This window comes from Trachemys scripta, chromosome 11, assembly GCF_013100865.1.
Source record: "Trachemys scripta elegans isolate TJP31775 chromosome 11, CAS_Tse_1.0, whole genome shotgun sequence".
Lineage (NCBI taxonomy): Eukaryota > Metazoa > Chordata > Testudines > Emydidae > Trachemys > Trachemys scripta.
Window position 1 is genome coordinate 67,105,194 of NC_048308.1, and position 12,948 is coordinate 67,118,141.

Consider the following 12,948-nt stretch of genomic DNA (forward strand, 5'->3'; position numbering starts at 1 on the left):
TGCTGGCGGTGGTGCTGCCTTCAGAGCTGGGCAGCTGGAGAGTGGTAGCTGCTGGCTGGGAGCCCAGCTCTGAAGTGAAGTGAAGGGCCAAGGCACATTGTGTTTTTGTGACTTTAAGATCAGAAATAAACAACCTCCTGCAGCAGCTAATAAAACCATGCTCCAAGGGATCTTGAAAAGCATGTCTTGTCCTCTCTTCCCTCTAAGCTGTGCAGTCGGGCAGCTGCTCAGGAGACATTCAAGTGCTGCGCAATTGATTAGCAGAGCATGCACATCCAGCAGCATGTGCCCAGCTCCCCTTGCTTCCCAGCTCCACCAGCCCCAACCATTCAATCCCCAGTGTCTGCCCAAGAACCCATCGCCCTGGTGCCTTTACATTTGATCCCCCAGTGCCCTGGGGGATGAGGGCAGGGGAGGAGTTACCAGCCCCCAGGGACACTCGCTCTGCAGGGAACAGCTCCAGGTAAGTGGCGGAGCCCATCTCAGGGGCTGGGGACAGGTGTGTAGAGTGAAGGTGGAGCCTGGCCCGTTGCTTTGTAGCCACATTGCTTTTGCAACTGCTCCTGCGACCCTCCTGCTGGCTGTGCAGAGCAGGGGTGGGTGGCACACTAATGTCAGGGTGTCCCTTTTCCCCTGCCACTGTACCCCATCTCTGCAGAGCAGGGGAGAGGGGACAGTCTGGCTCAGGACTTGGAGCTGCTGAGATCTGAAGGACTCCAGCCTCCAGGCAGGGAGTGAGTGAGTGCCTTTCTTAAAGAGACAGTGTACGGTCTCTGAGACTTCCCCAGCAGCCAGCTCTCTCTCTCTCTCTCTCTCTCTCTCTCTTTCTCTTCTGTTTGTCTTTCTCTCCCCCTCCCCAGTTCCCATGTCCCCATCTCCGCAGAGCAGGGGAGCTTTCAGTGAGTGCCTTAAAGAGACAGCGCACGGCATGTCTCAGACACTTCCCCAGCAGCCAACACACACTCTCTCTCTCTCTCTCACACTCACTCACTCACTTCCCAACACATATTTGTATTATTGTTGTTACTTCTTGGTACTTCCTGCAATGCACATATAGTCTCTGTAATTTTATTCTTTCAAAGTGGGTTATTTTAATATTTTGACTTGTCTATGCATTTCATAATTTTTATTTCTCTTACACTTAAATTTAATTCTTTGAGTAGTGAGTTCTAAAATGCCTAACCTGTCCTGGCTGGAGTAATTATCCCCATGGTAACTTTTTAAAAATATATATTATATCTAGGTTTTTTGTTTCTACTGGCGTGCACATACTTTGGTGCACATAACAAAATTTATTCCGCAAACGGATGGAAAAAATTAGAGGGAACACTGTAATCTTGTCCCACCTTATAGTACATACCTTTGAGGAATGCAGTTGCCATTGGGATTCTCCTGTTCCTTCTTTCCTGTAAACTCAGTATCTGGCTCTTTCCACAAAGTAATTCTTAGTAAATAGCTATGGTCTCATTGATACCCATAAAATCAGGATTATGATTACAGAATAATCAAATCATCCAAATGTAATCACCTGCTGCTACATTTGACTTTTGTAAGACTGCATTTGCACTGTATTATGCTCAGAAATGTAATTATCTGCCTACTAAAGTGTAATGTATACATCCCTGTGCCTTTCCTGTGAAGGCTTAAAGAAAAATAAAAGCCTTCTTACACCGCAGGGAGACACACTTTTGCTTGTGGGAGGTTTACTCATTCGTAAACCCATAATGAATGCCTGAACATAACTAAAGAGACAAGGTGGGTGAGATGCTATCTTTTATTGGGCCAACTTCTGTTGGTGCAAGAGACAAGCTTTTGAGCCACACAGAGCTCTTCTTCAGGTCTTTGACCTGAAGTAGAAGACCCAAAGAGCTCTGTGTGACTTGAAAGCCTGTCTCTCACCAACAGCTGTTGGTCCAGTAAAAAGATAGTATCTCACCCACCTTGTCTTTCTAATATCCTGGAACCAACAGAGCTACAGCAACACTGCTATGAACTTAACTAAGAATTTTGTCTACAGAAGCACCCCTAGTAATGTTTTAGGATTGCATCAGTTCACAATTTAAATGGTGTAGTTTAAGGATCTGTTTTCATTATATGTGAAAACATGTTAATCTAATCCAATTCTCAGTATCTATTGAAGCCAAAAGAGTTACAAGGATGCATTAGTCCAGCGACTGATGAATATTGAACTCACAAAGCTCTACTCTGAGAATAATTTCTGTCATGAAATGACAGAAAATATCTTACAGAAAACAGGGAGGGTGAAAAGCCCAATTTTAATATTTATTGTAGTACAGGCCACATGTGCTTGAAATAGCCCTTAAATATCTAAAAACTTACTTGTCCTTAGAGCCACTATCAGATCAATTTAGATTCTAAACCAAAAAGTTTCTAAAAATTTAAAGTCAATAGAAATATTTTTGTGAATTCTAAAAATGAAAATTGTATATTTGGGTTTGGATTTAAACATCTTTCCTGCATTGTTGGCAGACAAATATGTAACTATTGTGCTAGATAGTGAGTGAGTCAGAAAATGAAACTTCAGTAATTAGTCTGTTTTATTACCTTTCCTGGATGAAATGAAAAAGCATTAATTTATTTTTTAAAAATATATATTTTTAATATTTAAAAGATTTGTTGAAAAACCAGTAATCTTGTGGGAAGGAGTAAATATAAATAACATTGAAAATGAGGAAACTGTGCTGAGACTTTGGCATTTACAGAGTAGGTGGGATGCAAGGGTGAAAAAATTGCTATAATTTTTTTCCATCTGACCAACAGAGATTGCTGCACCAAATACAGTCATTGCCTGTCTGTCTCTTCCTGGGGTGTTCTTCATTCCGCCTACTGCTGGCTTCTACCGGCAAGGCAGTAGACAACATGGCAGCAGCTTTGGGGGAGAAATGGTTTGATGAAGATGACAAGGGACATCTGTGTTGGGTGAGGGGAGCGCATAGGGGCCGCAACAAACAAAGCAAAGAGAAGGTGCAAAAGGAAGAAGGAACTGGAAGAGGGAAATTTAGGAAGGGGGTGTGACCGAAAGGATCCCTGTATTCACACGCTAGACTGTTGTAATAATCTTTGTACAAACTGTGCCTTGTGAGGTATCGTTTGAAAACTAATAACTTGCTAGTCAATAATACCATGGTGAAATGTACAGTATGTAGCAACATTATATTAAAGTTATGAATGCCCCCTGTGTGATAATGATAGCACATGTTCAAACCCTGACTAGGCAAAGTTGTTAAACAAGTCTATCTTAAATAAAGGAATATGTGTTGACCTCATTTTACAATTAAATAGTAAACAAGGTCCTTGAGAAAGCAAGAGGGGGAAGTGGCAGGAGGCAAGGCAAATCTGCATTTCAGCATACACAGGGGAAAGAGAACATGGGGGCGCCTTCACTGTTGGACTCAGTCGCCGCCTTTTCTGTTTGAATAAATTTTTCTTTGGGGGTAATCCTCAGACGAAGCCACTGTAAAGGATGACTGGACTATAAAAGTGAGGGGCAAAAACACCCCAAGGCATCTCTCCTCTCTCTCCCCCACATAAGACAACAAAGGAACCAGTCCTTTGACTCTGGGGGAGATCCTGACCTGGGAATTTGGTCAGCCCTATTGCTGGAACATGTGGTAAGGATTTTACCTCAAACCAAGTCCCACTTGTTAAATTTTAGATCCTAAAAAGAGTTTTATCTTTATTTCTCTTGTAACCATTTCTGAGTTTAATACCTTATGCTTGTACTCACTCAAAGCATCTCTCTTTGTAGTTAAATAAACGTGTTTTGCTTTTAGTCTAAAGTAATCCATTAATCCTTAAACTGAACTGTTTGGTAACGCCAGTTAAAGCAGCAAACTGTTGAGTATTGACATATTAGGTCCAACGGATCTCTAATATCTGAACAGCCCAGGAGAGGGCTGGACAGTGCAGGACACACCTTTTTGGGAAAATTCGGGACTAGGAGTGTGTTGGGGTCACTCTGCAAGTTAAATAACCAAGGCTGGTGGAAGCCAGAATATGACTGGTGTGTTGCTGACAGGCTGCTGGACCAGAGCTGCAGCTCTACATAGGCACTCAGGGTGTAACCTGCATACTGTTAGACTAGATGGGAGCAGCTGTGGTTGGGAGGTACAACAGCAAAGCATTGTGAGGCACCCAAGATTGCAGGACAGGTGGTGATTACACTCTAGAATGTGACAAGGGGATAAACATAGGAAGTTGTTGAGGGAGGAGGTTTAACTGGCTGGTTTCAGTCACACCTGATGCAGTATCAGGCTACTAGGCTTCCCCCAAGAATACAAGTTAGAGAGGATCTAGGCAGGCTTAGCCGTTTCCTGGGGAAAAAATAGTTTGGGGTGGACACTAGTAAGTATAGGCTTAAACCCAGGTTAAATTGGGAAAAATAATTGCACCAGTGTCCAACAAGTTCAGCAAGCACAGAACAAATCTTTTCAAACTTTGGATGCATCCGTTCAAAAGTCAGGAATAGGCTCAGTCTATCCGCTACATCAAAGTTGGTCTTCCGCTGCGGAATGCTGCATGGTCAAACGGCCTGGACTGGTATTCTGCAATTCTGCATGCCTCTGATTGCTTAATGTGTCAAACCTACAACTCTGCATTATTGTCATTTTCAATTAATCGTATATGTTTTCAACTTTTGTTTATAATACTGAAAACTGAACTGAGTCATGAGGTATAACTTCCTTGAGGAAAATACCAAACCAAAATGTATACGGACATTGCGTATTATAATTACCGTATATATATGTGTTACGCCCAGTGCAGTTTTAGTTTTTATTTGTACAACCCTAAATTAAACTCTGAATCTACTTACTGTCTTATGTAACCACAACTTAAATATGTAATTAAAACTAAGCGTACTGTGGTGTGCCTTAATAAAACAGAGTTTTTTAAATAGAAAATGTCTTAAACTTGGAGTAACTATTTTTTCCCGGGGCGGTAAAAACCATGATTTTACCTGCTAGTAGCATATACCATGCCATTCCTGGATCCAGGGGAGGGTGGGCCTTAATATGGAAGCTTTCAAAATGTCAAATAAGTATCTAACACTTAGAGTGTTTATCCAGTCTCTGAATATTTGGGGTTTTCCCATCACTGATGTGACATATTTTTATTTTGTGGACAGTGAGGTTTGCTGCGCATATGTTTTTGTAGCTATGCATTTTTGTGCAGAGCATTGTATACTGTTGCAGTACACCGAGGAGATAATTTAGGTCTGAGAGCAATGTTGATCTGGTAGGTTAAGAGCTCTTTAAAAATGGCCTAAAAACTATCATTTAACTGCAAGCCAATAGAATGACGTGAAAGATTTTTGCTGCCAGTAATGTTTTACCTCAACTGTTAGGCTTAAACACAATAAGATATGTTTACTTTTTGGTAATAACTTAAAACTCCCCCATTAGTAGGTCCTATGAACCCTGAATCTGGAGCTCTATGCTCCCAAAGACATTCTTCCCCAGACGTACCCTGTCTTAAAAAGAGCTGATCTCACAGCCCTTCTCCTAAGCGTCTGTCCAAGGGGTATGAGGAGAAGTTGAACTTGGTGATTAACATATTAAAAGAATTTCCAGAAGAAGTGTGGTTTAAGGAGGGATTTGAAGAGGAGATGTGTCTTGAATACAGTAAATGATGTCTTTAAAGCAGTAAAAATGTTGCTATTCTTTGTGTTTAAAAGTTTGAGCACATCTGTCCATTCAGACCTTTTTATTTTCACATGCAACATGAAACCAGCATTAACAGTAATCTTTCTTTTTTTTTAACAGAGGTTGCAGAACTTGAAGTTAATTTACCTTGTAAGTATGGCGTTCGATATTATGCATTTTAAGAAAAGAATAAAGATCATGGAGACTGCTTGTTTTCTGATTGATAATTTTGAGCACTGTGACATTCTTGTTAAGCATTCACTGGGTTGGCAATGTATATATCTCTTCTAGGGGTTAAGTTATCACACAGCAATTATTAGCCTCCCTTGGAAACAGTAGTAACTGTTTTTAATTTATACTACTCTAGATTTGGGGAAATAAAATTCCCTTCTCCAATAATATTCCAGGGATTAAAGGTTTTCTGTTATCTGAATGGGGATACTTGCAGGTACCTCCTCCCTTCTTTCCCTATAATTTCCAGAATAAGAGAGAGACTGAATTAAAGGATAAAGGAGAGTAAATAGTTAACTGTTTCTGTAAAACAGATTAAATAGTTGTTGTTCTTCCTCACTTTCAGGCTGCTGTCACCTGATTGACACAATCACTAGATTAGAATATTAGGGACACTACTTAAAAATCCTGAGAGGTGAGCATTTGTGTTCTTACAGGAGCAAGGAATGATAGGTGCTACTGTGAAAACTAATGCCTGTAGAGCAGATAGCCATGTAATAAAGGTGGAAAAACTACTCTTGCTGAGTTTTGGTTGGGATTTTAAATGCATAGAATCTTGGAAATTCAAAGTTGCTGTTCTCACAGCTGTCATAATTTGGACCCCTTGAGTATCTCTATTATTCTGTGTTAGCATAAGAGGGAAGGGCTTGTGTCTTGGAGTGAAACAAAAAGCTGTTTTAGCACAGGATGAGGCAAGTTTCTAAAGCCTTGTATTTATTGCGTAGAATGGGTTCTGGCAGTGGGTACACTGAACCATTGCTGGGCACTATTGTCCTTGTCTGTGTTTGCAAGGAAAACAGTGTTCACCACCATTTCCGAAACCGTAGTCAAAAGCAGAGCGCTGAACTCTGTTTCTAGTTATATCGGCAGATAAACTGTAGTGTAGACAAAGCTAGTGTGACATTTTTCTATACGGCGAAAGCTTTTAAAAAATGTCTTTCATGTAGACAAAGCATCTGAGTGGTGCTGCTTAGGTCCCTGACTTGTTACTTTCTCTTTTGTAACGGTTCTGAATCTGGAGCAACTCCTTACCCTCAAATTCAGTCTTCTCACAGTGTAAGAAACTACTACTAAAAAGAATTGCCTTCTGATGGCTGGGTGGGAGAAAGGAGGAGGGGTAAAAGTTGGTGCTGGTCACTAGGGAAGGTGAGAACATGCAAGAGGGGAAGATACTTGAAAAAGAGAAGATAAATTAATGCTGATATTTCAATATCTCACATTTGCACTGTTTTACCTAAGTATAGAAGTTTTTTATTGTGCAAGAGTATGTTCAACTTTATTAATAAAAATATTTAATACATTTTTTGCATGGAGACACTTCATAAGTTGATTAATAATGAACTTCATATACATGCCTGTAAATAAAATATTTATATTCTTTGCTGTGCTTTGCTGCTATTTCAGCTTATTGGATGCCTTATTTCTTGAAGTCAAAGGCTAGGTTAGTGCAGACATGGTGATATCTTTGCATAATACACATTTGGCTGTCTGCTTAATTTTATGAAGGAACCTAGGTGTGGTTTTTGTGCATTGTGTATGTAGTAGAAATAAACTACTGTGTTTATTCAACTTAAACATAATTAGGTTTCAAATAAATACCTATAAAATGGCTATTTATATCACAAAGTGTCATCTGATATTCCAATCTGGAGTCAGATATATTGGCTTTTCCCCCTCCCTATTATGTCTGTAACTCTGGGTAATATCTGATGTCTAATGCATCTTTGTATGCATGGGTGGATGTTAGATAGATTTGTTTAGCACAAAATAAATTGCACAGCCAAACTAAAATATCTAAATGTGTGTGGGGGGTTTTTAAAATATGCAGTGAGGAAATGTTAATTAGAAATTTGAGGTAGTCCATTATAACTGACTTTGATTTAATATTATTTATACAATGTTATGCAATTCTTGTTGTTTTTTAAAACCTGTCTTGATTATACATCTGAAAAAGATTTGGAGGGGGCGTTGGATAATGAGCTGAACATGAGCTTGAAATGTGAGGCTGTGGCCAAAAGAACTCACGTGATTCTGGGAGGCATAAACAGGAATCTCAAGTAGGAGTAGTGAAGTTATTTTACTCTGGTATCGGGCCTGGTGCAACTGCTGATGGAGTATTGTGTCCCTTTCTGGGAGAATGCTGATAAATTGCAGCAAAAACGATTTGAAAAAGTGCCTTATAGTGATAGATCAAGGAGCTCAACCTCTTTAGCTTAACAAAGCAAAGACTAAGGGGTGACTTGATTACAGACTATAAGTACATTTATGGGGAACAAATATTTAATAAAGGACTCTTCAATCTAGTAGAGTGAGGTATAATGTGATCCATTGGAGGGAAGTTGAAGCTAACATTCGGAGTGGAAATAAGGTATATGTTGTAAACTATGGGAGTAATTAACAATTAGAACAATTTACGAGGAGTTGTAGTGGATTCTCCATCACTGACAATTTTAAAATCAAGATTGGATGTTTTTCTAAAAGATATGTAGTAGAAATTATTTTAGGGGAAGGTCTGTGGCCTTTGCTATTCAGGAAGTCAGATTAGATGATCACAGTGGTCCTTTCTGGCCTTAAAATCTATGAATAGTTGTGGTTTTGTGCTAAAGAATTGCTCTTGCATCAGCACTGTACCTACATTTCCAGAGAGCTTAGTGCTAGTTAATTTCTCACTTTAAAAAAGTGTAAGTTACTAGCCTGGAGGGTGAAACCCACATCATAGGTATGGCCAGGGCAGCAGCAGTGCAGATTTTTCAAATAGCATCTTGCAAATGTATCTCCATCCTGACCAGCAAAAATTCCCTCTGTGGGTGAGAGGGTAATTTAGTTTCCATGTCCATTTATTATTTAGTCTGTCTGTGTAGTTTGCACACAAAGGTGACATTATGCTGCAGGCTCGTATCCATCGTTCATTCCACATGGGCCACCAAACAGCCTTCGGATGCCATTGACTTTTGATCATTGTTGGTCTGGGACCTAGAGGAGAGCGACTGGATCCCATTATCAAATTCCCTGAGAAATCCTGTTTCCCTCCTTTTTTCTTACTCTACACCTCTTCCTGCTTTTGTTAAAACTGTCTGTACCTGTATTTTCTCAAGAGCATGAGCACAATAACTAGATCTTAGTGTCAAGTATCAGAGGGGTAACCGTGTTAGTCTGGATCTGTAAAAAAACAGAGTCCTGTGGTACCTTATAAACTAACAAATGTATTGGAGCATAAGCTTTCGTGGGCAAATACCCACTTCGTCAGACACATGTTGCATGTGTCACATGTGTCTGGCAAAGTGGGTATTCACCCATGAAAGCTTATGCTCCAGTACGTTTGTTAGTCTGTAAGGAGCCACAGAACTCTTTGTTGCTTTTTATAGTTCTTAGTGGTGCTCAGATACTGCGGTTATGATATAACATCTTGAATAGAATATAGACAAAAATACCAAATACTCTTGGCAAAGTTTGTACTTGGATGGTAATAAAGGAGATCTGGCCTGGTAAAGTGACAGGTTAAATGCTGTCTGTACCTTCTGTCTTAGAAGACATTGGGATTAAAACACTGCATCTTTGCGCACTGCCCTTGTATTGCTGAGTTAGCTTTGTAGGTACTGACTGTGTAGCTTTATAAGTGAATTTGAAGATTTAAATGGCTGCAGTTACTCTGAAATGATATTCTGTGGTCACCAGATTCAAGTAGTCCCTGCCAGGCTATATGATGTCTTAGATGTTGAAATGTTGTTTAACAAATTAACTTAACTTTTTACATTAAAAGGTACATGCAGGCAAAACAGGATTTCAGCTTGTTTGATCTCCCAAAAATACTGTTTTTAAGTCCAAAAGAGTTCAAGAAACTATGTAATTGAAATTTGAACTCACTGACCTTTACATTATTTTTTAAAAATCACATAGAGAGAAAATGATTTAGGTAACTGTTTTCAGAGGGAGAACTTACCGGTCTGGTAACTTGTTATGGCTTTGAAATTGTTACTGTGGCAGGCATAAGGGTTTTGTGAGAGTTCATTGTGCCACCAGGGTGGGACCAAGGTACAGAGACTGATTTGCTCTCTAAGATAGCCAGTAAATAACACATTTTAGGAGGCTGTGATGCTTCCCGGGGAACCCAGAGTTGTTAAGCACCTTGCTATTTAAATGTGCTTCCCTTAGCCTGAGGAAGCCTTGTATGTGCCTGCAATGGATCAGCTTCCCAGCTCCGCTAGCCATGGGCAACACAAGCACTCCTCTCTAGGCATCACAGGCCCTGATGTCACTCTGTAGGTTAGTGATAGGCACTCTCCAGACCTCAAGCCCTCCAAGCATCACCTTGGATGTCCAGCCCCTACTCTAGTAGACATGGACAGTATTCACCAGTTCACTGCTTCCCAAGAAACAGTACTCCCTAGCATATCAGTTCCATCTCGGATCACCACTCCACTTAACTTACAGCACTTAATTTGTTTATAGTGAAATCATATTTAAGTTTATTTAACAAAGTATGGAGATTCAGTTAGTAGCAAAAAGCGACAGAGGGTCCTGTGGCACCTTTAAGACTAACAGAAGTATTGGGAGCATAAGCTTTCGTGGGTAAAAACCTCACTTCTTCAGATGCAAGAGCATCTGAAGGCTTGCATCCGAACCCCACTGGCTGTGGTTCGTCGCTCCAGGCCAATGGGGGCTGCGGGAAGGGTGGCCAGCACATCCCTCGGCCCGCACCGCTTCCCGCAGCCCCCATTGGCCTGGAGCGGCGAACCGCGGCCAGTGGGAGCTGCGATTGGCCAAACCTGAAGACGCGGCAGGTAAACAAACCGTCCTGGCCCGCCAAAGGGCTTTCCCTGAACAAGTGGCGGCCTGACTTTGAGAAGCACTGGTCTAGAGCTTAGATTTAACAAGATACTCTCATGTCTGAAAGTATTGCTCACCAAAAATACTTTGCAGAGCTTTGTAGCCAGGTTGGCTGTGGCCCTTGTTTCATAGACGTGCTGTCTGTCAGCTGGCCACCTAAGGGAAGGATTCAGTGTGCATCTTTGTGCTCCATGATATACCAGACCAATCCTTTTTCATAAGCAGGACACCCCCTTTCTGTTTTTCTTTCTGTAGATTTCTGCTCTTGTAGATTTTGCAATCACTCAATTTGTATCTATCTCAGTATCCAAATAGGCATACAGTGAAAGGCATGCAATATACAATACGCTAATGGTCAGATTTCTGGTGACTTGCCTTAATCCCAAGACCTTGGGAGCATAATTTTCAGTATAGGTACATAACTCCTTAAATGTTATCCATACCTACATTTCACAATTATGATGACCAGTTGGCTACTGGCTCTCGGTAAAGATCTCACATGCCACCCTTGGGTCGGATATCTGTATAATAATTCACCAAAGGGATCCCTGTAAAATCACTGCCAGCTGGCACCAAGGCTGGGTCACGGAGGCATGTTCTGTTCAGTACAGCTCAGCTGTTAATACACTTTGTGGGTGTGAATGGTATTTTTAGTTAAGGTGATGTGGAATGCAGAAGAGCATGATATTGTACCATAGGCTGTAATAGAAGTTATTGTCCCAGTTGGAAACCCTGACGTTCAGAAATATTAACTACTAACCTTCAATGCCACAAAAGACCTAGTTTGTCACGCTAGGACTCTCCTTGCTGTAACAGTATCTTATGCCAATCAGCTTGTGAGTGATTCACGGTACACTACAGGCTTGGAGGCTGCGTTTCTTTGTGGATACAAATGGGGTGGCAAGGGGAGGTTTTTAGACCATATAAAATTAAATTACAATTTAAAGGTTTGCACAGCGAATTAGCAGTCTCTCTCTATTCGATTTGGGAAGGAAGCGACTTAGGAAGCATACCTCTGAGGGATTTAGGACTTGTGTTTAAAATATGAAACTTTCTATAGTGGGGAAAAAACAGAATATTGCTATGTTTCAGGGGTGACCGACATCATATGGCCTGGTCTGGTGTTTAGAGAATCCCAGAATTGCGCTTAACCTTAAGGGCTACCAAACTTTTATATAAATCTGTATCAATTTATCTCATTAATCTCTTCCCCATTTACCTAGAAAATCTTTTTACTCTCCACAATTGATGAGATTATTTCCCTTCAAGTGCTGTTTTAAGTGAAGAGGAATATTTGCAGTTGCTCAAACTAGATTGTGAAAATTACAAGTTAATAGTTGTCATTGTGCTTCAGGGCATTAATCTGATCATGATCTGGGGTTGGGACGAAATGTTATCCATCCAAAGGTTTATATTTGTGTAACTTGCCAGATCTGCTATGGATTTTTTTATTTATTTTGAAGCATCAGCTGTATGGCACTGTTACTCATTACTGTACTTGGATAGACCACCGGTGTCCTTTCTGTATGGCAAGTCACATTTGACGTTCCTTTAAGGAGACTACATTTGACCTTCAGTTAAGGAATTGCTTGGGACAGAAAAGTTTGTAGTGGAGCTTCCACTTGTAGAACTTTGGGGGAAACCCTAATGGTTCTGTATGTCCCATTTCTAAATTTTGATTAGTATCTATCTGTGGCAACAGTTTGTTTGCATACTATAATTGGACCTAATTCGCATTTTAAAAGATCATGGCCTATTTTCCTTTACTGGTACATCTTTCCTTCTTCATAACTGCAGATCAAAACACCAGCATGTGGGTGATTTGATGACATGAATTTCATTGACCCCAAGCTATTTAGGGAGGGGAATGAAGGGGATTGAAAGAAATTCTAGCAAATGAGCTCACCAGAATGAAAGCATTACTCACTGAATTAAGGCAGAGTACTTGACAAGGTTTTACATTTGTACCCCAGAAGACTGAAAGAGGAGATTTTCATTCATTGATGCAGTTTTTTTTCCTTTGCAGGTACATGTAAAGTGAATTTTCCAGATCCAAACAAGCTCCATTACTTTCAGCTAACTGTAACCCCAGGTAATGTTTTAAAATATTTTTTTTAAATGAAACCCCAGAATGGATTAAGATTAACCCATACTGGCAAAGTTGTTCATGAACTGCTTGGGTTCTATAGGTAATATACAATTAAAAAAAGTATCAGAGGGGTAGCCG

The 12,948-nt window shown here is 40.4% G+C and overlaps 1 protein-coding gene across 2 annotated transcripts in view; it reads left to right on the forward strand.

The window, feature by feature from the left end:
- UBE2F (ubiquitin conjugating enzyme E2 F (putative)) overlaps nt 1-12,948 on the forward strand; it is a 129,202-nt gene that overhangs the window by 14,119 nt on the left and 102,135 nt on the right. For both annotated transcript variants that reach the window (XM_034785505.1, XM_034785504.1), the window contains exons 2-3: nt 5,784-5,813; nt 12,748-12,813. In XM_034785505.1, the coding sequence (XP_034641396.1) occupies nt 5,784-5,813; nt 12,748-12,813 (96 nt within the window). The remainder of the gene's footprint in view (nt 1-5,783; nt 5,814-12,747; nt 12,814-12,948) is intronic.